At 43.7% G+C, this 22,587-nt stretch overlaps 1 protein-coding gene across 3 annotated transcripts in view; it reads left to right on the forward strand.

Annotated features, from left to right (window-relative positions):
• Positions 1–22,587, forward strand: part of UPF1 (UPF1 RNA helicase and ATPase) — a 106,968-nt gene that overhangs the window by 14,628 nt on the left and 69,753 nt on the right. The window contains exons 5-24 of one of the 3 annotated variants that reach the window (XM_066634751.1): positions 148–328; positions 570–731; positions 2,498–2,582; positions 4,558–4,656; positions 5,065–5,182; positions 5,477–5,636; positions 5,783–5,901; positions 6,710–6,874; positions 8,164–8,278; positions 8,621–8,764; positions 10,139–10,352; positions 10,575–10,692; positions 11,138–11,294; positions 14,298–14,440; positions 14,850–15,024; positions 15,624–15,705; positions 16,137–16,298; positions 16,928–17,148; positions 18,829–18,948; positions 19,485–21,629. In XM_066634751.1, the coding sequence (XP_066490848.1) occupies positions 148–328; positions 570–731; positions 2,498–2,582; positions 4,558–4,656; positions 5,065–5,182; positions 5,477–5,636; positions 5,783–5,901; positions 6,710–6,874; positions 8,164–8,278; positions 8,621–8,764; positions 10,139–10,352; positions 10,575–10,692; positions 11,138–11,294; positions 14,298–14,440; positions 14,850–15,024; positions 15,624–15,705; positions 16,137–16,298; positions 16,928–17,148; positions 18,829–18,945 (2,737 nt within the window). In that variant the 3' untranslated portion in view covers positions 18,946–18,948; positions 19,485–21,629. Of the gene's footprint in view, positions 1–147; positions 329–569; positions 732–2,497; positions 2,583–4,557; positions 4,657–5,064; positions 5,183–5,476; positions 5,637–5,782; positions 5,902–6,709; positions 6,875–8,163; positions 8,279–8,620; positions 8,765–10,138; positions 10,353–10,574; positions 10,693–11,137; positions 11,295–14,297; positions 14,441–14,849; positions 15,025–15,623; positions 15,706–16,136; positions 16,299–16,927; positions 17,149–18,828; positions 18,951–19,484; positions 21,630–22,587 lie in introns of those variants that run through there. The other 2 variants (XM_066634753.1, XM_066634752.1) reach the window with 2 other exon arrangements.

A 22,587-nucleotide genomic window follows, 5' to 3' on the forward strand; every position in this document is an offset into this window, starting at 1 on the left:
TGCTTACCAGGCTGGTGGGTTGTGACCTGCCAGTTTGGGAACCACTGGTCTTAAGTCTTCTACAGACAGCACTGTCTTGTTGGTGAATTTGTGTGCTGCTCTCTTTCTTGCCTAATATAATTCTTTTCCAATACCTTGTTTGAGCAGGCAACCTTGTGCTAGTCAGAGCAGCCTAAAGGATATCAATTGGGATAGCTCACAGTGGCAGCCTCTGATCCAAGACCGTTGCTTCCTCTCTTGGCTGGTCAAAATCCCTTCTGAGCAGGAGCAGCTGAGAGCACGGCAGATCACAGCTCAGCAAATTAACAAGCTGGAAGAACTCTGGAAGGTTTGTGTGTGGGTCTGAGGTGGGATAATGTGAAAGGGCTAGGCCCAGAAGAAAGCAGAAGTCATAAGCTGGGCCCAGTTGGTTTGTTGGATGGGTGCAGGATTCAGGTTCCTGAGAATCCCAGCTTTATTTTTAAAAAAGTTATCTAGTGCTCTGAAAATGTGCTTGAAAGTCTGAAATTTCGGAAGAGCAGCTGAGAATATCATTTCAGCAGTTAACTTTCTCTGATTTGTAACCACAGGAGAACCCATCTGCCACCCTGGAGGACTTGGAAAAACCCGGGGTTGATGAAGAGCCACAGCATGTCCTGCTTCGGTACGAGGATGCTTATCAGTACCAAAATATCTTTGGACCGCTGGTCAAGCTCGAGGCAGACTATGACAAGAAGCTGAAGGAGTCCCAGGTGAAGCTCAGAGGAGGGGAAGCAGTTACCTTAAATGATTTGGCTGTGGGGGGTGGGGATCGATTTGCTTACTGGGCTTGAGGGAATGTTCTCTTGGGGCATCAAATGTTGGAGTGGAGAGCCTCAGCCTGCTGAGGACTCTGATTTTGGAGGGCTTTTGAAACTTGGTTGATGTAGACTTCGTGTGTCTTTCTTCCTCTGAGGAATAATAGATGCCCTACAGTATTTCTTTGTGGGCTCTACGCAGTTGCACATATTAGAGTTCAGCATGTGTGCAGAACTGACGTGGAAGCTTCCACAGCTTCTCTGAACGTTCTGCCTCTGCTCTCAAGCTGGGGAAACCCGCTAGATGTTGCATACCTCAAGGGTGGGAAGCACACCCAATCCCTTAGTTCTTTTTCAACCACTGCTTACTAAACTCACTTCTAAGGAACATTTCTAGTTTGTCTATTTTTGTCACCTTACCTGACAAAAACATGACATGTTTGGCACAGTTTTTAGTTTTATTTACTTTATTAGTGTTAGTAGATGTTGATTCTCACAAAAAAGTTAGTGTTCCCCTCTTTGCCATATGGGTTGGCTATTTTATTTTGTTTTCCTTTTGCTGTAAAAGAAAAGAGGAACTAAAGCAGAGAGTTTTTACTTGCACTTATATCACCATCATTCTCAAGTGTGAGGATTTAGTGCAGCTCCAAAAGGGGAGGGGAAATACATTGGAAGCAGGTTCCTGAGAATAGAGTACTTTGCTCCATCTCAGTACTACTGTACCCTTTCCCCCCCTCATTTTTCACTCGTGTCTTTCTGTTTTGGGCCATAATCTTAGATCTGCAACCCACTTTTGATTCCTTCAGTTCTTTCTCGAAGCTAATCTTAAAGATTAGTATGATGAAGGTGCATCTTTGGAGTTAATGGTCAACTTTTTTTTGCTTCCACAAAAGATTATGCTTCAAGAAATGAGGGGTTAACACAGCCTGTGATTCTGCTCATGTGCTGTTTGTTCATTTCAGCATCAGAAAGTACTTGGCATTTTTGGAACTTCTAACACTTTCCCCCCCCCCCCACCCAAAAAATATGAAAGATACACTGCTGCTCTAGAGCATTTTTATTTGGCATAATTTAGATCCCACTTCTGATAATATAATCAAAGCGGATCTTGAGTGTTCTATAATTCAGTCACAATTTTGATACACTGAGCTGCTATCTTTTGTGTTCTATGCTAGGAGAAAGGCATGTATTGTGTTATTGCAGTGTATTTATTTGATTCTTATCCTGTCCCATCCTCAAGGTTTGTGGTGGGTTTATACAAAAATCTAAAATGGTACTTTAAAAAGCGGGGGCGGGGGGTTGATCTTCCACTTTGTGTTGACTTTGGAGAAGGCAGCCTTCTAGCAGTCGTCCTTCCTTTGGACAGAGGAAACTGACTTCTGTGCTGTTAGTTTTCTGACTCCCCTTGTTGCTGAAGGGTATGGCAAGGGCTACATTTGAGTTCATTCTTTCAAGAAGGAAAAGAATATCTTCTGAATTCTAGACTTGCCATCCATCTCTCTTTAATGCATATTTTCTCCAGGGTTCTGAAACTCCTGCTGGCTCCTCTAGCAACAGTTACTGCAGACTTGGATCTGAATGATTACAATGCCTTAGCAACCCTGCTACTGACTGTTCCAGCAGTGCCATCCCAGCATAAAGCACACAGTGGTGGGACATACCTGCTATTGACCACACCTCTTCAGTGGTGTAAAGTAAAATGTGTATCTTTCACATTTTAGACTCAAGACAACATCACTGTGAGATGGGATCTGGGATTGAACAAGAAAAGGATTGCCTACTTCACTTTGCCGAAGACTGATTCAGGTAAGAACGAGCTAGAATTGGCAGAGTGGGGATGAATGGATCAAATTTTAAGTTGTCAATCCTGCAAGGTAGTGAAAAGCTGTCAGCACTTGTTTTAAAACTTGTAATGCACCTCTTGATTTCAAGTACAATGACTTGACAAAGAAATGAGTTTACCTGTTACTTTAATCTGTATTAAACATCCTCCAGAATGTTGTAATCTGTGTGTGACCATCTGGTGTTGTAGCAGCAGTAGATAGAGGCACTCCTGTACAGGCTTGACAAAAGTTGGGCCCACAACTGCTGTCAGTCTCTCCAGCACTGCCATAACTGTAAAGGTAAAAGCACCCAAAGCACAGGAAGGATGCACCGATATGGCACACACTAGAGTGGCACTATATCATAATTGGGGCACCCTTGCCAAAGAGTTTGACGGCTACTATTGAAAGAAGCTAATTCAGAGTGCTTGTTTTTGTGGTTTGTAAAGATCTAAATCAGGGGTGCCCAAACCCTGGCCCTGGGGCCACATGCAGCCCTCGAGGCTTCCCAATGTGGCCCTCAGGGAGACCCCAGTCTCCAATGAGCCTGTGGCCCTCCGGAGATTTGTTGGAGCCCGTACTGGCCTGACGCAACTGCTCTCAGCGTGAGGGCGACTGTTTGACCACTCGCGTGAGCTGTGGGATGAGGGCTCCCTCCTCTGCTTGCTGTTTCATGTCTGTGATGCAGCAGAGGCAGCAAAGGAAAGGCCAGCCTTGCTTTGTGCAAGGCCTTTTATAGGCCTTGAGCTACTGCCAGATCTTCATTCATTCATATAAGTTCATCTTTAATATATTCAACAACAACAACAACAACAGTATTTATATACCGCTTTTCAACAAAAAGTTCACAAAGCGGTTACAGAGAAAATCATAAATCTAATGGCTCCCTGTCCCAAAAGGGCTCACAATCTAAAACGTTGCAACACCAGCAGTCAGCCACTAGAAAAGACACTGCTGGGGGTGAGGTGGGCCAATTACTCTCCCCCTGCTAAATAAAAGAGGAGCACCCACTTGAAAAAGTGCCTCTTAACCAGTTAGCAGGGGGTATTCATTTATGTACACTTATGCAAATTTATGCAAATTTTAAATGTAGATTAATTCTTCCCCCCCGGCCCCCGACACAGTGTCAGAGAGATGATGTGGCCCTCCAGCCAAAAACTTTGGACACCCCTGATCTAAATGATTAGGGATAAAAATGCATTTGATGTACTGTGTTCTCCTGCTTGAACTTGCCCAAAAGATCTGCTCCAGTGGGTTTCATCTGGGTCTGTCTACTGAGAGAGGGTGTCTCTGTTGGTGGCACCATGTTCATGGGATGTCCTCTCCTGACAAGGTAGAGAGGCATCAACATTTATTGTTCAGATCAGGGCTCTCCAGACTCTGGCTTGCAGACCAGATCTGGCGCCTGCTTAATCCTTCCCCTGCATGGCATTCCTGCAGGGGAGCCTCCTTTCCCGCTGCCAATCTCCCTTGAATTGCACTCTGGTCTGCCACTTCCTGGTTCTGTCACTCCAGCAGTTATTGCAACCGGATTTCTGGACAGACATGGTAAGCCAGGATGCAGTTTGGGAGAGATCGGCAGTGGGGAAAGAAGGCTTCCTGGTGGAATGGTAAGTGCTGTTCACGCCAGGGAAGCCTTTCCCAGCTCATAGCTTTCTCTAGTTTGGAGATAACTGGTTCAGATGATAGGGTAAAATCTTTATTCTTCAAGTTTAAAGGTCTATTTTGTCACAGCTGCTACTGGGTTTATTGACTTTTGTTCTCCCTCTGCCTGTCATTCCTTTCTGTTTGCTGCTTTTGTACTGGTCATTGTTGCTTTATTCTTGTGAATGACTTTGAATTCTTTAACAGGATAGTGGTATACAAATGTCTTGTTTAAAACAAGACAAATGGGTGAGCAGATGAAGTGGGAATGAGTCCTAACTCAGAAATATTTAAAATTTCTTATTGTCTCCTAGATATGCGCCTGATGCAGGGAGATGAGATCTGCTTGAGGTACAAGGGAGATTTGGCTCCGCTATGGAAAGGAATTGGCCATGTTATTAAAGTTCCTGATAGTATCCTTTAAACTTTGTAGGAGTGGCTGCCTAGTGGATTTAATAGGAAATGGTTCCCAGTGCACTGTGTGTGGATTTGAAGCAAAACTAATGAGAGGCAACGTTTGTTTTATTCCCCTGTATATTAATATTAGGTCCACAAATACTGTACTGTTGGCCTTTTTTATGATTATTGTGTGCCCACTCTTCTTCCAAGAAGTCAAAGCATCTTCTGGACAATTCCCAGACTAGTCCTTCATCCAAACAGCCTCTAGAACGTGACCTGCTTAGCTTCAGCCATAGAAATGTTGTCAGAAGCTGCCAGACCATAACTGCTATGTAAAGTTTTGGTGCAAGCAAAGGTACAAGGGTGGGGAGAGCTTTTTCAAAGGAACTTGCAACTCCGTCAAGCAATTGTTACTTAACAAGGTTTTGAAGATTATGGTGATGAGATTGCTATTGAGTTGAGGAGCAGCGTTGGTGCCCCTGTGGAGGTGACTCACAACTTCCAAGTGGACTTTGTTTGGAAATCTACCTCCTTTGACAGGTGGGTAAAATATTATCTAGGAGACATGGTTGGATTATGAGGTATGCTGCAAACATTTGGAGTTAAGGGACTGAATTTGTTTGTACTTGCATGTGCCACACAGTGTTTGGGTTGACACTGTGGCTTAGTAGTAGGTCAGGTGCTTTGGATGCAAAAGGTCCCTGGCATCTACAGGTAGGGCTGGGAAAGACGACGGAGCCTGAAATCCTCGAAGAGCTGCTCCCAAGCACTGTAGACAATAGTGAACCAATGGTCTAACGGTATAAGACAGTTATATGTCCTCTCCCCCTTCAGAATGCAAAGTGCCCTCAAAACCTTTGCTGTGGACGAAACCTCTGTGTCTGGCTACATCTATCACAAGCTCCTTGGTCATGAGGTGGAGGATGTTATAATCAAATGTCAGCTGCCAAAGCGCTTCACAGCACAAGGACTTCCTGACCTCAACCACTCTCAGGTAACCTTATCCCACCTTCACAGTAGGATGGTGTATATATAATAGAGGAGTTGGACTGTGAGAGAGAGAGCGCCATTGTGTCAGTTTCATAACCTGTGCATGCTGCTGCTCAGCCTGTATGTGAATTCAGAATCTTCTTCCTTCAGGTGTATGCTGTGAAGACAGTCCTACAGCGTCCCTTAAGCCTGATCCAGGGCCCTCCTGGAACAGGAAAGACTGTGACATCGGCCACCATTGTGTACCACCTGGCCAGGCAAGGCAATGGGTAAGGATTCAGTGGAGAGGGCTGAATGGGTGTGATGATATGTCACCTATTTAAAGAGACCCTGATCTGTTAGTTGGTAAATTAATAGATTAAATATTCATAAACTGTATGCAGGCAACAGTTCTATCTCTCATGTATGGTAATGCCACTTGTGAGATGGCTATTGTCTGCAATTTTCAAAGGCACTTAAACTTTAAAAAATATGAATCCAACTGCATAAAATTTCTCTGTCCTTTCCAGAGAAGCTGTTGGTCTGATCTTGAAAGCTAAGCAGCATCAGGCCTGGTTAGTATTTGGATGGGAGACCGCCTGGGAATACCGGGTGCTGTAGGCTTATACCATAGTCTTTCAAGACTGAAGGTTGCCAACCAAATTCATCATTTACAATTTTAAAAGATTGAAACGTTGCCATTCAGAAAATGTTGCAACCCTACGTACAAAGTTTCATATGTTGTAGAATCACTCTAAGGTTGACTTTAGTCCTGTTTATCATGCTTTTGCTACTTCTACTTCTAGATCCAAACATATAGGTGAAATGACATGAACTCTCCAATTGACCTATGGAGGGCCATTGGAGAAAGATCTTGCCTGGTTATGGATTTTGCTTACACTGACCTTAATCATGGTTAACTTTGACCATGTTTTATAAAATCACTTCAAACCTCTCTTGAGATGGGCATCCTGATTAGTGTTCACTGTGGTACTGGAGGAAGCTTTTGTGAGACTTCATTTATTTATTTTTTGTTTGTTTTCAATCATTAACAACTTGGTTTGTCCATTAACTTGGTCTTGCCTTATGTATCCTAAGGCCCGTTCTAGTTTGTGCCCCGAGTAACATAGCCGTGGACCAGCTGACCGAAAAGATACATCAGACAGGACTGAAAGTGGTGCGCCTGTGTGCAAAGAGCCGCGAGGCAATTGACTCCCCTGTGTCTTTCCTGGCACTGCATAACCAGATCAGAAACATGGACAGGTAAGAGGAGTCCAATAAGTGTCTCACATTTGCTGTGGGTGCTCTCTGGATTCAAGGCAAGTCTTAAATCGCCTTCTGAAGCATGTCTTCCTTGCTCTGTACTATTTTGGATTATGGAGTTTGGTCCCTGACCATCTAGTCTCATAGATTCCTGGAACCATTATCACCTTCACTCTCTATTTCTTCAGCTGTATCAATGACACCTCCTGTCATACCCCAGTCCAGTCTGCTGCTGTTCAGTTGCATGCCTAGGCTGCCTGCCAATTCTTCTCCACCCCAGTGCAGCTGAGATCTTTTTTCCTTGCCTCCTTTCCCAAGACTTAAAGTCCACTCCCCTTAACTGCTTAAACAGTTACAATGCTTGGAATGTTCTTCCATTGCTGCGACAATCAAAATATCAGCTGAAAACATTCAAGGTGCTGCTGAATATGGAGCAGAAATCTGTTCCCTGAGGACTATCAAAACAATAGTTTGGTTGTTACTGTAGAAGCTACCTGGATGGTTGGTGTCCCATTAATGGAACATTTCCCCCAAAGAGGCTTAGTGCCACTTTGCTAAACTTTAAGTGTTATGTTCAGAAATGTGTGGTGTTGTTTTTTTTTGGCCAAATTGAGCTTGGTTTTTATCTGTGGATAATTTTTGCATAGAACATGCTTGTTGAATTTGGTACTCATATTTCTGTTGCTGGTGCTGCCTTTCTTTTCAGCTTACTTCAGCATCAACTTTTAAATTACGTTTTAATTGCTTTGTGTAGATGGTTAATTGCTTTGAAAATGCATTAAATTTTTAAAATGGTATTCATAATGAATCTCTTCAGTTTTCTGATGCTTGGGTATTGTGGGGCAAGGATGAACAGAACACTGGATGGGTTACATTTGATTGGCAGGAGTTTCTTACAGTGGACCCTCAGTATCTGCAGGGGAACCATTCCAGGACCCCCATGGATACCGAATTCCACGGATAATGAAATCTGCGGGGATCTGCACCCACAAACCGGAAGTGCCTTTTAGAAGCATTCAGGAGGCCAAGATGCCAAGCCCACAGATAAGGAGGAGTCACTGTACACTCTTTCTATCAATAGCAACCACCGTTATGAATTATGCTGTTAGAATCCCTGATCTGTGGTTCCTCAGAGTTAGATTTGTAAGTCATCCCAATATATAGCTCATGGGATACAGTAGGTAACTAGCTGTGAGCCACCATTCTGAGCAATCGTTGTTTTGCACCTGGCTTCCGGTGGTGGATTTAATTCTCTTGTTGAAGAATCATTGCTATTGTTTGCTTCTCAGTATGCCTGAACTCCAGAAACTGCAGCAGCTGAAAGATGAGACTGGAGAACTGTCGTCCGCAGATGAGAAGCGCTATCGGGCACTGAAACGAACAGCTGAGCGGGAATTGCTCATGGTAAAAGTAGTTTCTTCTTGGTGGTCTCTTCTTAGCCAGGGTTGGGGCAGGCAGCTGGATAAACATCAGTTTCCTGTAGCCCAGTTAGTATGATTCTGGAGGCCAAACCGAGCTGTCATTGCTGCTGTGATAGCATAGGGATGACCTTCTTTAAAATGCAACTCAAGAAGAAATGGTTCCAGTTCCTGTCAGGGGAAAATTGCAGAGGAATCTTAATGCATAATTTATCATTCTGAAGATCAGCCTTTGGTTTTACGGTGGTCTGTGGATTTTTTTTTAAGGGGGGATGCTTGGGATTTCATGTCGGACACCCTCCTGAATCCTGCTGTTTCATCCAATTAGAATGCAGATGTCATCTGCTGCACATGTGTAGGAGCTGGTGACCCAAGGCTTGCAAAAATGCAGTTCCGCTCCATTTTGATAGATGAAAGCACACAAGCCACTGAGCCAGAGTGCATGGTGCCCGTTGTCCTTGGGGCAAAGCAGGTAGGATAAACTTGCTACTTCAACATAACTCCGGAATGCAAGGGAATGCACTTTTCCTTGATTCCCACATTTGCATCCTCATGTCTGCAGCTTGCTGTGTGTGTGACATTTGAAAGATTTTGTGTGTTGCGTATTGCCCCTTTTGAGCCTTCAGCAAGGGACTTTAAACGATCCCCAACCCAGCGTTCCTGGGACTTGGAGTCAGGTGGCAATTTTTAGGAGGGACTGTAGCCCAGTAGCAGAGCACCTGCTTTGAGTTCAGTTCCAGGTAGGGCTGGGAAACACCCCATCTGAACCACTGTATTGCTGCTGCCAATAGTCAGTGCTCTGTGACTTAGTACTTGAACTCTGTATAAAGAAGCTTCATGTGTCTGGCAGTTTAGGAATCCCTACTCTGAAAGCTCTCTGTAAAGCATTCCAGAAGGATAAAGGTTCAAATTTAAAACTCTATGATTTGTGGATGTTTGTAATGTTGCTTTCATGCCAGGAGTTCTTGAGGGATTGAACATGAAGTGCAAGATTAGATGGAACTAGAAAAAGATACAGGAGTGCCTCGGCATCCACGGGGGTTCTGTTCTGGAACCCCTTGTGATTAACTGAAATTCCAGATACCCTGGGATGCCTCACTCTGCCCTCCGAGGGCGAGGGGAGCTGGGCTCCCCTCGTCTCTGGAGAGTATTCTGAGCCCCACAGAGACTGCATACTTCCGCCCACAGCCTGTACAGGCCTCAGAATGACTGTTTCAAGTGAAAAAACTGAAGTTGCGTTTTTCACTTTTAACAGTCATTCTGAACCCCTTGGAGGCCATGAGTGGATTTGTGTGGCCTCTGTGGGGATCAGAATACCCTCCAGAGGCAAGGGGTGCACAGGGGGGCCCCGCGGGCAGGCCTTGCAAATCTGATCCATGGATATGAGGGCCACCCTGTATAGGAATGTATTTTGCATGGATGGTGTTGCTGGAGGGAAGTTCTTAAAAATAGGAGGCAAGCACACTGCAGGCAGTGTAAGGCTTAAGTGGTTGTGACAAAGTGCTGTGGAAAGCAGTGAGAGAAAATATATAATTCCCAGAGTTGTGGTGGCTTAGAGGTCAAGACCAGCAGCCATCTTGCAAATTAATGTAGAAAACTGGTAGAAGAATTGTAGGAGAACAATAGTGAGGGAGGTCACTACTGCAGTTTCCAGGCTCAGCACTGTGATGGCTGGATCTAAGGAAGCAGCAGCTGCCCTTAGGGAGGACTTGAAATCCTGAGGTACCAGCCAATTCTTTGGGTCATAACATTCTGGGGACATTGTGTGCATGTGGATGTGGGGATCTTTGCCTGCACGTACATGACAGATCTTCCTCCTTTTGACTTTGGACTCTGTTGCTCCTAGCTGATCCTCGTGGGTGACCATTGCCAATTGGGTCCTGTTGTGATGTGCAAGAAGGCGGCCAAGGCAGGCCTCTCTCAGTCTCTCTTTGAGCGGCTGGTGGTACTGGGCATCCGACCCATTCGCTTGCAAGTGCAGTACCGCATGCACCCAGCCCTGAGTGCTTTCCCTTCCAACATCTTTTACGAGGGGTCACTCCAGAATGGTGTCACTGCAGGTAAAAAGAGGGTTATGGTGGGAGGAGTATGGACTGCTTTTGCATGGCATCTCTTGCAAACATCCTTGCCAGATGTGGTTTTGGGAGGTTGTGGATTCTGGCAGATGCCGCTAGTAGCCACTTGGGCACCCTCTTTGAGTGAGGGCAGTGGAAAATGTCTGTTCTAAAAATACCAGTTCAACACAACTGATTGCTGACAAACCAGTTCTGTGTCCCCTTCAGCGGACCGTGTGAAAAAAGGCTTTGACTTCCAGTGGCCCCAACTGGACAAGCCCATGTTTTTCTATGTGACCCAAGGACAAGAAGAAATTGCAAGCTCAGGCACTTCTTACTTGAACAGGTAAGCTAAGTGGGAAAGAGAAGAGGACCCCAGCTGGGTGACCAGAGGTGGGGGCTGCAAAACTGTTCAGATGTGCTGGTGTGACATCTCTGCCTCTGTGCTTTTGAGTGCTGTTGTCTTATCCAAAAAGGGAGGAATGTGTGCAGGTGAAGAAATTGCAATGGTATAACTCAATCTTATGTGTTAGTTCAGAGTTCAGTGGCATGTTTTCCCAGCCTGAATTATGCCAAGAAATGTATTGAAAAGGAGAGAACATCTTGATTTATTTCCAGTACTTGTCATTTTAAAGTGTTTTAGGAACCGTATTTTTAAAAGTGGACATTGTAAATACTTAGATTTACTTGTATTGAATGTACTTGGAGGAATTTAGAGCAGGTTCTGTTAAAAACCATTGCCTGACTAGTAAACTATAATGAGAAACTTGTTCCTCTCCTGCCCCCTGCAGGACAGAAGCTGCTAATGTGGAAAAAATCACCACCAAACTTCTGAAAGCTGGTGCAAAACCGGATCAAATTGGCATCATCACTCCCTATGAGGGGCAGCGCTCGTACTTGGTGCAGTACATGCAGTTCAGTGGCTCGTTGCACACCAAGCTTTACCAGGTATGCTGCTTCCTTGATTTTCTGCGTTTTACTAAAGATACTAGCCTCTGTATTCTTTTAAAACTGTCATACTTAAATATATAAACATTCTGTTTGAGAGTAGCATATCAACCATACTGTTGATAAGCATGGGCTATGATATAATACAAGCTATGGCATCTCTGGGGCTGTGAGTGAATTGGAACTTGCTCTAATTACAGTGAAGCATTGATTTCATGTGTAAGAAGGAAGGGGTTTCCATTAGGGCAGTGGTTCCCAAACGTTTTAGCAGCCAGACACTCTGTTGGGACCCACCTAGGTTTATGAGACTCTTAAAAAAAATATAGACAGAAATAGTATTTTTATTTACTTACTTACAAGTAATAACTGGGAGAAAGACACTCAAACACTTATCTCTCTGTATTTACACATGCTTGCAAACTTCAGGAACTTGGTTCCTTGCAAACTGCAAGAGCTGAGCTCTTTGCAGGACAATTAGCTGCTGTATCTGATTTTTAAATAGTCTCAGGCTTTGGAGCAATTAGTTATCTGACCTTTCTGTCACAGTTATTTTCATTGGAGGCTCTGCTCGGAGCTACGTGACCCATCAAAAATCTAGTCCCAGCCCATGGTTTGGTAACTGCTACAATAGGGCCAAAAGTCCATTAACTCCAAATACATGCTCAAATCACAATGTTGTTACTAAAACACATCATAGAAATACTACAATAAATAGAATAGACTGAACATCATAAAACAGCACATATTTTAAAGTAACATCTCCTACCTGTTAAAGAAGTGTTAGTTTTGCCATGATTGGGGTTATCCAGAACAACTTTTATTCTGAGTCTGAAGGTGGTGCTGAGGAAATTTGGGGAAGAGGAGCAAAAGGTTTGAAGAATGCGTTTAGCTTTAATTGAGTCTTATGATGGTGCTACTTCCTTATTAAAGTGTTCGTGATAAGGCTGCACTTCAGAGTCGAATGAGGAGCCAGTGCGTAGATGATGCTGTCCAGGTTACCTTACAATAGAGAGCTTCAGTTTCATAATTGGCAGCTCTTCCTCTTCTTCTTCTTCACTATCCTCTTCTGCCTTTTGGCAGCAAGAACTCCTTCAGTCAACACCTGGCACCCTGGACCACCTTCATCTTCTAACCACTGCAGAACTTCACCCTCAGTTGCATCTTTCTCTCTAGCTTTCAAAGTGAAGCAATGGTAATCGCTGACCTCAAAGTTAAAATCAGAATCAGTGGCGCATAAAAGTTTTTTCCAGCCATTAGCCAAAATCTATATTTTTCACTACTCCCCATGCAGCAGCAAAGATTGCAGACTTCAGGTTATTTCTGAGGTTCTCCAAAGTTTGTTGTCCTCTTGTATGAGTCTCGTTATTTCCTTCATCCTCCAACACAATCATCACCTAGGAATTTTTTTCAACTTAATCTCTGGCAAGCAAAAATGATCTCCTGATCCATAGGCTAGATAAGCAATATTAGGTGGCTGAAGCAGCATTTATTTCTACCATCATTGCTGCATAGCAATCAAAAATTAGAATAGCCTCTGTCTGGTGTCTGTGCACTTCAGGAATGAAGTGGTTAAAGTGCCAGTTGCTAAATAAACTGCACTTCCTTAGAGTTATAATAAATAGTGGGTGTACTTTCACAATTTCTTTTAAGACTTGTGGTCAGCATGATTTACCAACCACAACAGATCTCAATCAATGTAATCCATCTGTGTTGGCACAGTACAAATGCCAAGATCCATTCTTTATTTATCTTGTAGCCTGGTTTTAGAGCTTTCATACTTATAGGTCTGCTTGTTTTCTGAGAGCAACCGCCAAAACAAGCCTGTCTCCTCAGCATTATAGACCTCCTTTCTTAATGACTTCATTTAAAGTTTTTCTAAGTGGCTGCATTGCTTCTGTGGGTACACTTAGATTCGCCTAATGCAGGGGTGCTCATACTTTTTTGGCTCGAGAGCTACTTTGTAACCCAGCAAGGCCTGGAGATCTACCAGAGTTTTTTTTTTTTACAATGTTCGCACCATCATAACATATAACATTTATGTGTACAATGTATGTTGGTGTACCTTGAACCCCACTGAGTATAACAGGACTTACTTCTGAGTAGACATGCCTAGGATTAGGCTGTGAGGCTGCAATCCTAGCCACACTTACCTGGGAATAAGCCCCATTGAGTACAATGGGCCTTACTCCCAGCGTTTCCTCCCAGAGGCACCTGAAGGGGGGGGTCAGCACTCCGCGATCTACTCATTTTGCCTCGCGATCTACCGGTAGATCGCGATCCCCCTGTTGGGCACCCCTGGCCTAATGTCTTCCCATCTACTAGGCCATCCCATTTACTGAAATGCCAAAGCCATCTCATACTAGCTTTGTTTTCATGCGCTTTGGTAGCATATCCAAAGTTTGGATTGCTCTGCCTTCCAAAGGTAGCAGAGCAAAGTTCAACACCACACAATTAATGCTGTCTGAGCATTGCTTCACAAACCACTTGCACACACCATTTTTGGGTTTTTATTCTGCATCACTCTTGTATGCTTCCTGCTACTAACTCTTGAGCCACTTGATAAAGCATCCACACTGATTTTTAATGAAAACTGGTTAAGCTTTTCCTTGCTCCTGTGAATGTTGAACACAGTTTATTTCTTAATGATATAGTAAATGCCAGACTCCGACTTTATACTGAGTTAATTAAGAACTCAGTCTTTAGCTTAATGTTCAGATTTACTTTTTTACCACCACCTTTAGAGGATATGGTTACTGCTTGCACACAGCTTTCCAGTATTGCAAACATGCCCATGTCAGTGCATGGGCAAAAATAGTGTGTATATTTTCAAACATAAAGCAATAATGTGATCAGTGACCGGACAGCCAGGAGAGCTGCTTTGTCAACAGAGCAGATGTTGCCTCCAGTGGAAACCATCCATTATTTCCAAAGTTTGTTGAACTGAAGTATGTTGAATTGAGGGTTCACTGTATCTTTGTCGCCCCCCCCCCAAACTCTTTTCAGGAAGTGGAAATTGCCAGTGTTGATGCTTTTCAAGGGCGAGAAAAGGATTTCATCATTCTGTCTTGTGTCAGAGCCAATGAACATCAAGGAATTGGTTTCCTGAATGATCCCAGGCGTCTCAACGTAGCTCTGACTAGAGCAAGGTGCGGAACCCTTTAAGTACAAGGCAGCAAGGCCCTCCTGTCCTATAGAGTTCTCTGCCTCAACCCAGCTAAGAAGTTTGAAATTCCCAGCCTTAGGGTTTGTTGCTTAAGACACAATTTAACACATGTCATTGAGGGGCAGGGCTGCTGTTAGCCTGCACAGCTCTTTTGTGCAAATTAGAAAAAGGTGCCCCATATGCTGCTCATGTCACTCCCTCCCCAACCTTACCACCCCTAACCAATCAAACTGTGATCTTTTTACACAAGATACTTGGAATTCTATCTAATTAAAAACAATCTTTCATTCCTATCCCTTAGTCATTTAGCCATTGCCTCTGTTGCTTGCCCTACTAGTAAGGAGCATTCAACCTTGTTGCACTGCTGTGATTTCTTGCTTTTGGTCCTGTAGGTATGGAGTCATTATTGTTGGTAACCCCAAGGCTCTGTCCAAGCAACCCCTCTGGAATCACCTGTTGAACTACTACAAGGAACAGAAAGTGCTGGTTGAGGGACCTCTGAACAACCTTCGTGAGAGCCTCATGCAGTTCAGCAAGCCTCGAAAGCTTGTCAATACCATCAATCCTGTAAGTTCCAGATCTTGGTCTGAAGGGCAAGAAGTTATTGTGTCAACTCTGCAGTGCCTGTTGGCTTATGTATCAAAAAGGGATAGTGGGGCTAGAGAGCCTGGGTCTGCACTTACTGTCTGAAACTAGTCATTGCTGTCCCTCTCTAGCAGTACATACTTGGTCTGGGAACACACCTTCAGCAACAATCCTTGTGCCTAAAATTGGTGGTCCTCCATCAGTGAGTGAATATGTGAAGCTGATTTGCAGCTCAGTCTTTTAGAATAGTAGCTAGCTACAAACTCAGCAAGAGTCTTGTGTCACCCAAAAGGCTAAGGATTTTTTTCTAGTATTTGTAGTCCACTTTATAGATAGTGTTATCCTGAGTTGGCAGATATGGGTATAAAGAAAAATCTGAAACTGTAATCCACAAAAAGCTTCTGCCTCAGGGCTTTGTGCTTGCTGCAGCAATCTTCCAGAAACACATCTTTTGGATGTACAAATCCATTCCCCCATCTTAAATTCTGAACACAATCATCCTGTGTCAGTAAGTGCAGGTGACGTGTTACAAGGTATATTGCGTTGTATCATATTTCCTCTAAATGAACTTTTCACCCTAGGGAGCACGGTTCATGACAACTGCCATGTATGATGCCCGTGAAGCTATTATCCCTGGCTCGGTGTATGACCGCAGCAGCCAAGGTACAAGGATCTGGCGGGGGGGGCTTCCCCAAATGGAAGACCTAGACTAGAGAGGCTGTACTTTAGAGCCATGAATGAATGGTTGTTAACTTGTCATCCCAGCTGCAGACCTTTTATATCGCTTGTGTGTGTAAACTGTTCTGCACTGTGTGTGTGTAGCAGTGCTCTTTCCTTCTCTAGTAGCATCACCTTGTTGGTGTACGATATAGGTGGGAAAAGAGTGGAGTTGAGAACAGATTTTTCTTTAGCTATTTAAAGATGAGGCCAGAAATTACAAGGAAGGTAACTTTGTATTAGTTCCTGGATCTATAGGCTGTTAAAAGGGTTAAGAAATAACTGCCCCCCCCATTCTTAATTGTGACTTGAAGCAAAGATTGTTTTAAATTTTAATTGAATGTTTCTCCAGTTGATCTGTGTTTCCCTTGCCTCAGGCCGCCCCTCCAACATGTATTTCCAAACACATGATCAGATCGGGATGATCAGTGCTGGGCCCAGCCATGTCACAGCTATGAACATTCCCATTCCGTTCAACCTGGTGATGCCTCCCATGCCACCGCCTGGGTATTTTGGGCAGGCTAATGGGCCAGCTGCTGGTAAGCCACTCCTAGAGTTACTTGACCCTGACAGTTTTTCCTCTTGTTTGGTGCAACATCTATTCTGAAATGCTAGATGGGTTTAGGGTTGCAATTCACATTTCTTTTTCCCCAGTAACTACATACTGAATATCAAATGTTGCACTTGAAACCTCAGAGTGACACTCCTCAAAGTCCTAAAGGAACAGAAACATAAGTTGACCTTCCTTTATGTTCCTTTATATGACAGCTTTGAAGGCAGGATAGTTCTGGATATCTGATTCCAAGGAGTGAAGATAATGAGTGGGGAGGGGGGTGATGCTTTGGTCTTCATGTCCTCCTTTGGGCTTCTTGAAGCTAGCTAACTGGCTATTGTTGGAAACGAACTTCTACTCTGTTCCTGCAGGGTTGCTCTTATGTCCTTGTTTTAGCTTGTTGTTTTGAGGTGGATTCCCAGTTTAAAGAACTTTAAGGTGATCTACCACCTAATCATTATCTATTCGTCAGAATGTGTTTGCATTCATGATCCCAGCAAAAAAGCCCCAAACTTGCTGCCTCCTGAAAATGACGCACTATAGGAAGATATGCATCCCTCTCCTCATCCTGAAGTAACATTTTCATTCTGTGATGAGATCTGGTTCCTCTTGCAGGGCGTGGGAATCCAAAAGGCAAAACCAGCCGTGGTGGCCGCCAGAAGAACAACCGTTTTGGGATTCCGGGGGCTAGCCAGTCGAACCTTCCAAACAGCCAGGCCAGTCAAGATGTGGTCTCCCAGCCCTTCTCTCAGGGCCCATTGACTCAGGGCTACATCTCCATGAGTCAGCCATCACAGATGAGCCAACCAGGCTTGTCCCAACCAGAACTGTCACAGGTAATTGAATCTATTTGTATATTACATATGCAGATGTTTACAAATTAACCTTCGGAGGTGTTATATTTACAGTGTGGACCACAGACCCTCAGATGAAAAAGTGCCTCCCAGTCTTTCCCTAGGAAAATTCACCTCTGTCATCATATCTATACCATGTTTTGAGGCATGAACCTCTGATTTTTATGCTGCCTTCCACTTTGTTTCTGAGCTTAGTTCAAAGTGGTGGCCCTCTTGAAACCTTAAATGGTTTGGGTCTGAGCTACTGAAGGACCACCTGCTCTCTCATGACCCTGCTCAAGGTAAACTATGGAGGCTTTGTTCCAGGATCCTCTAGTGCAGTTTCTCTCAAACTGTGAGTCAGGACTCACTAGGGGGTTTTCCTGTTCATTTCAATGTGGATTTTATTTTTAATATAGTAGGCTTGATGCTTTCTTAGTATTTGACTGCATTCGGGGTAATATGACAGATCTGTCCTTTTAACAGGTTACTATGGATAGGCTTTGCTTTTAACAATATAGTGAATGGGGCTTACTCATGGGTAAGTGTGGATAGGACTGCAGCCATTGGGATGTTTGTGGAAATTTTTTAAGCAGATCAGCAACTGTTTGGGAGTTAGGAGGGCTATTTTAAATAAATTTTTGAACTTATTGTAAACTTTTAATTTACTTTTGATTTGATTTGGTTGTATGAGGGATGTAATTTTTCTGCTTGATGTCACTTACGGCCATGACATCACTTCAGGTGGTTCCCAAGAGATCATCATTCTAAAAATTGGGTCCTGGTGCTTAAAAATTTGAGAACCACTACTCTAGTGGCTGCGGTGCAGTTGATGTGTTGCCCAGTTTTTGGAAATCTTGGGTGTTTTGGTAGACCTATCTAGTCCCTTTCGCATTCTATAGATTTTTGAAGATGGGAATCAACCTTATTTAGTTGAGCCTCTAATATGGTGCCATCTGGATTAAAGGGGGGGGGGGTCTACTCACATTTACAAGTGCAAAAGAGAGCGACTAAGGTGCAAAAGAGAGCGACTAAGATGATTTTGGGGCTGGGGCACCTTCCTTATGAGGAAAGGCTACGGCGTTTGGGCCTCTTCAGCCTAGAAAAGAGACGCTTGAGGGGGGACATGATTGAGACATACAAAATTATGCAGGAAAAGGACAGAGTGGATAGAGAGATGCTCTTTACACTCTCACATAATACCAGAACCAGGGGACATCCACTAAAATTGAGTGTTGGGCGGGTTAGGACAGACAAAAGAAAATATTTCTTTACTCAGCGTGTGGTCGGTCTGTGGAACTCCTTGCCACAGGATGTGGTGCTGGCGTCTAGCCTAGACGCCTTTAAAAGGGGATTGGACAAGTTTCTGGAGGAAAAATCCATTATGGGGTACAAGCCATGATGTGTATGCGCAACCTCCTGATTTTAGAAATGGGTTATGTCAGAATGCCAGATGCAAGGGAGGGCACCAGGATGAGGTCTCTTGTTATCTGGTGTGCTCCTTGGGGCATTTGGTGGGCCGCTGTGAGATACAGGAAGCTGGACTAGATGGGCCTATGGCCTGATCCAGTGGGGCTGTTCTTATGTTCTTATGTACTGTGCACTTGTGATTATGTGCCCCTGTCAAGAGCCCTGAGTATAGTTTACATCCATGTTTTAACTTTTCCTTTTTTCCTCCTCCAGGACAGCTACCTTGGTGATGAGTTTAAGTCTCAGATTGATGTGGCCCTCTCACAGGATTCAACTTACCAGGGGGAACGCGCGTATCAACATGGAGTGACGGGACTGTCACAGTATTAGAGTGTAAGGTTGTGGGGTTGGGAGGGTGGTACTAGACAATTATACTGGCATCTCCTACTTTGCCCAAACTAGTCTCTTATGTTACTTATTTCAAATGGAATAAATGAATGAAAACGAAGTTTAGAGAGAGACTTGGTCATCAATTTATACTCATGAGAGGCAAGAAATATCCCAAACTAGGACTGCATGATTGTCTTGATTGTACAGAATGGCTGTGAAACAGGCATTCTTATGCAACCTACTTGTAAAGTCTCATGTGATCCTGTCTTCTGCTGAGCTTGACCTTTAGGACCATAGAGTATAGACATGCAGCGATCCTGGGTTATAGGCAGGGATGCATCTTTCTAACAAATACTCTTTTTTAATTGGAGATACTGAGGATTTAATTTAGGACCTCTGCAAAGTGCATGCTCTCAGCGAGCTACTGCCTTCATTCTACCTGTTGAACAACTTACACCATGTTCTGACATTTAGAAACTTTCTACAACCCTAAGCCCTGGCTTTGCAGTGTTAATGACATTCTTTTCTTCCCTTCTTAGGTTGAAGGAGGAGAGCTAAGCTTGTGTGGAGCTTAGTTCATCAGCATTTTATTCTGGGTAATAAAAAAAATAAAATGGATACCTGTTTTCCACTGCTAAAACTGAAGCAACTCTGTGAGAGCAACAGGAGAGAGAGGGAGAGAAAAGAGAGAAACCAACAGAGAGGAGAGAAGAGAGCACGAGAGAGCGAGAGAGCGAGAGCCCACTGCTAGCTCACTGAGACAAGGAGACTGACCAGAGATGGGAGAGAGCATCGGAGGACCGACTGGCGCCTCGCTGGGGGGGAAGCCAACTCGCCCCGGAAGAACCGAGTGGTCAGCGGAGTTCCCTGTCTCCCCCCTCCCCCCCGACAGAGAGAGAAAGAGAGAAGGGCCTTGGAAGCAAGATTCACTTAAATCCATCCTTCTTGTTGTGAGCAGGGCTTCACTTTTCAGAGCAGGGTGGGGAAAGGAAAACCCCCCATCTCAGAGTTGTTCATGCACCAATTTCTCTCATTTTGTTTCCAAAAAATGGCAACTGTTTTGACGTGTTAAGAGCAAGTGCATCCAAGAAGGAAAAGGGCCTCCAGGTTTGGTGGAAGCCAGCCAGCTGATACCTCACTCTGAGATGCGTGGTTTTGTTGTCCAGAACCCAGCTTTGAAACTTCTGTGCAACGTCATCTGCATTCTGAACGGGCTTCTTGTGACAAGATTTTTTTTCTTTTTAAAGAGAGATTTTCAAAGAAGCACTGGATATTTTTTTAGAAGTTTGTCTCTGAAATCTTAGTAGTGGACATGGGGGGTTAAATATCCTTGTTGTGGGAAGTTTAACACAAATTATATATAAAAGTCTAAATGCTTAAAAATTAGAGCGCCAATCTTTTAAAGACCTTTTCAGTGCGATTTCAGTCAACCGGCCTCTTCTTCCAACAGAGGACAGCAGTTCTAGCAAGGCTGCCGGCGTGTTGCGGCAGTGAGGCGGAGGGTTTAAAAAGTGTGTGGTTTTTGTCTGCTTTAATTGGCTCTGCTCTGTGAAAACAAGTTTTTTTTTTCTGTAAGACGTACCATGCGCTTCACAAAAGGGGAATTTGGGTATCTGTGCCCTTCAGCCCCAGAGAAGAAAAAGACGCTGGGATTAGCCTTCTTTTATTAGCTCCCTGACATTGGAAAACAGTAGTGGGAACTGGGGATTATATTGGTTTTGAAGTAAAGATTCTACAAAGATGATGAGGCAGGTTTGGATGGGGCAAGCAGCAGTTGTTGGAAGGTGGCCGCTGTTAGGTGGGTGTAATTTTTAGAGGATATTGGGGTGAGCAGCATATGTGTGAGATTCATCACAGGTTCTGCACAACAAGGAACTGTGGAATGAGTTGAGTGCTGGAAGTTTAAACCAACCTGAAAACTCCACTTTGGGATGAGCCCCTCTAGTGGGCATCTCTAAACTACTGCTTTGAGTCTGGCTGAAAAAGGGATGGTCCCAGCAACTACCTTGGTTGGTTGCACTCCTAGTGGAAAGCACGTTTACCTGCATCTAAAATGTACTAGCAAAAAATTAATGCAGAAAATAGGATTTTCTGTTGTTGCACACTTTGGTTCCTTCCCCAGGTGATCCATTAAAATATCCCACTCCCCAATTGGCTGAAACAGTTGTTTGACTGACCTCCTAGATGCAGGTTTTTTAGAAGCTTCTGAACTAGTTAGATTTTTCTGATCAAAGGGCTCTAAGTATCTCAACTTTTTTTGTTGTGGAACTCACTCTAATTTCCGTGAATGTACTTAGAGAACCCCTTGCTTTTTTCCAAAATTTCTTAAATCTTTCCATCCTATTCTCTCATTCTCCCCCCCCCCAACATTACGCAGTAATTCAGCAAGAAGTGTACTTGCCTTCTTGTTTCCCCTCCCAGAGTTCACCAGAATGTTCCTGGTACATTCATATTTGGGAGGGTATAACATGCACATGATATGAGAACCAGGTCATTGGTTTGTTTTTTAAAAAAATATTTTCAAATTACCTTTCTTGTTAATGGGGGGGAGAACTTTAGACTTCTAACATTTGCAAGGAAAAAGAGGACGCTGGCCACCTTCCTCCTGAAAGATGAACTCTTATTTATTCAGACTGCCAGAGGGCTGCTCTTTAATTTTTTCCCCTTTCCTTGGGTAGGCTGCATAGCTGCATAGGTTTTTGAGCTAGATTTTTAAGTGCTAACCCTTTTTGTGCAATGCAATCCACTGATTAATATAGCCCCCCTGTCCTCCTACCTCCCTGGCCACCTGCTTCCTCCCCCCCAAAATATTTCACACGCTTGCCTCTGCTGGCTTATATATATATTTTCCTTTGTAGTAGTTACAATTCTGAGTTTTTATATAAAGCCACCAGAACATACCACAGGCGTTACAAACTTATTTTTTTCTCCTGTCTTTTAAAATCTGTTTGTCATCAACTTAAAAAAAATAAAAACTTACATTCAATTTTTGGGGACTTAAATGTTTCTATATCAGAGTTCAGATTGTTCCATTTGGTTTGACTTTGTATGCCTGGCTGTGTAAACCTGCGAGTTCTCTTAATTGAGGAGATAAAACGTTCTATACTTAGTATGTGTGTCTTTGTCTTGTCAGTCTCCCCTGCCAAAAGGGCTGGTTCTTGCTGCATGTTCTCACTCTGTGTGAGTGTGTGTGTGAGAGAGGGCTGACACAGATTCACCACTCTGACTTTGTGCTGTGCTCAAAGAAGAAAAAAAACTCCATTTTGGGAAGACTGGATCTGCAAATTGCACAAGTCATTTAATACAATTCTTGGTTTTGCTGAAGTTTCCCTTAAACTATCTACTCAAGGCCTGCATAGATAGGGGTGCAGAGGATGTATGGAGGTGTGTTCTGGTTTTAAACTCTCAAATAGTTTTTCAAATCCTGTAATTTTGGAGCAAGGGAAACTATCAGTCCTCCTAAGGAGATGCCCTGGGCATAGCGTCTACCAGTACTGAGTAGACAGTTTTTTCTCCTTAACCATGCCTGTGGAGACTACAGTATTGCAGAATCCAAATATCTGTATATTTAATGTACTGTTTGTGGGTTGAATACAGTCTGTACCTGTGTTCATGTAATATGCGCCTTACATTCAACATAAA

The sequence above is a fragment of the Tiliqua scincoides genome, chromosome 8 (genome assembly GCF_035046505.1).
Source record: "Tiliqua scincoides isolate rTilSci1 chromosome 8, rTilSci1.hap2, whole genome shotgun sequence".
Taxonomy (NCBI): domain Eukaryota; kingdom Metazoa; phylum Chordata; class Lepidosauria; order Squamata; family Scincidae; genus Tiliqua; species Tiliqua scincoides.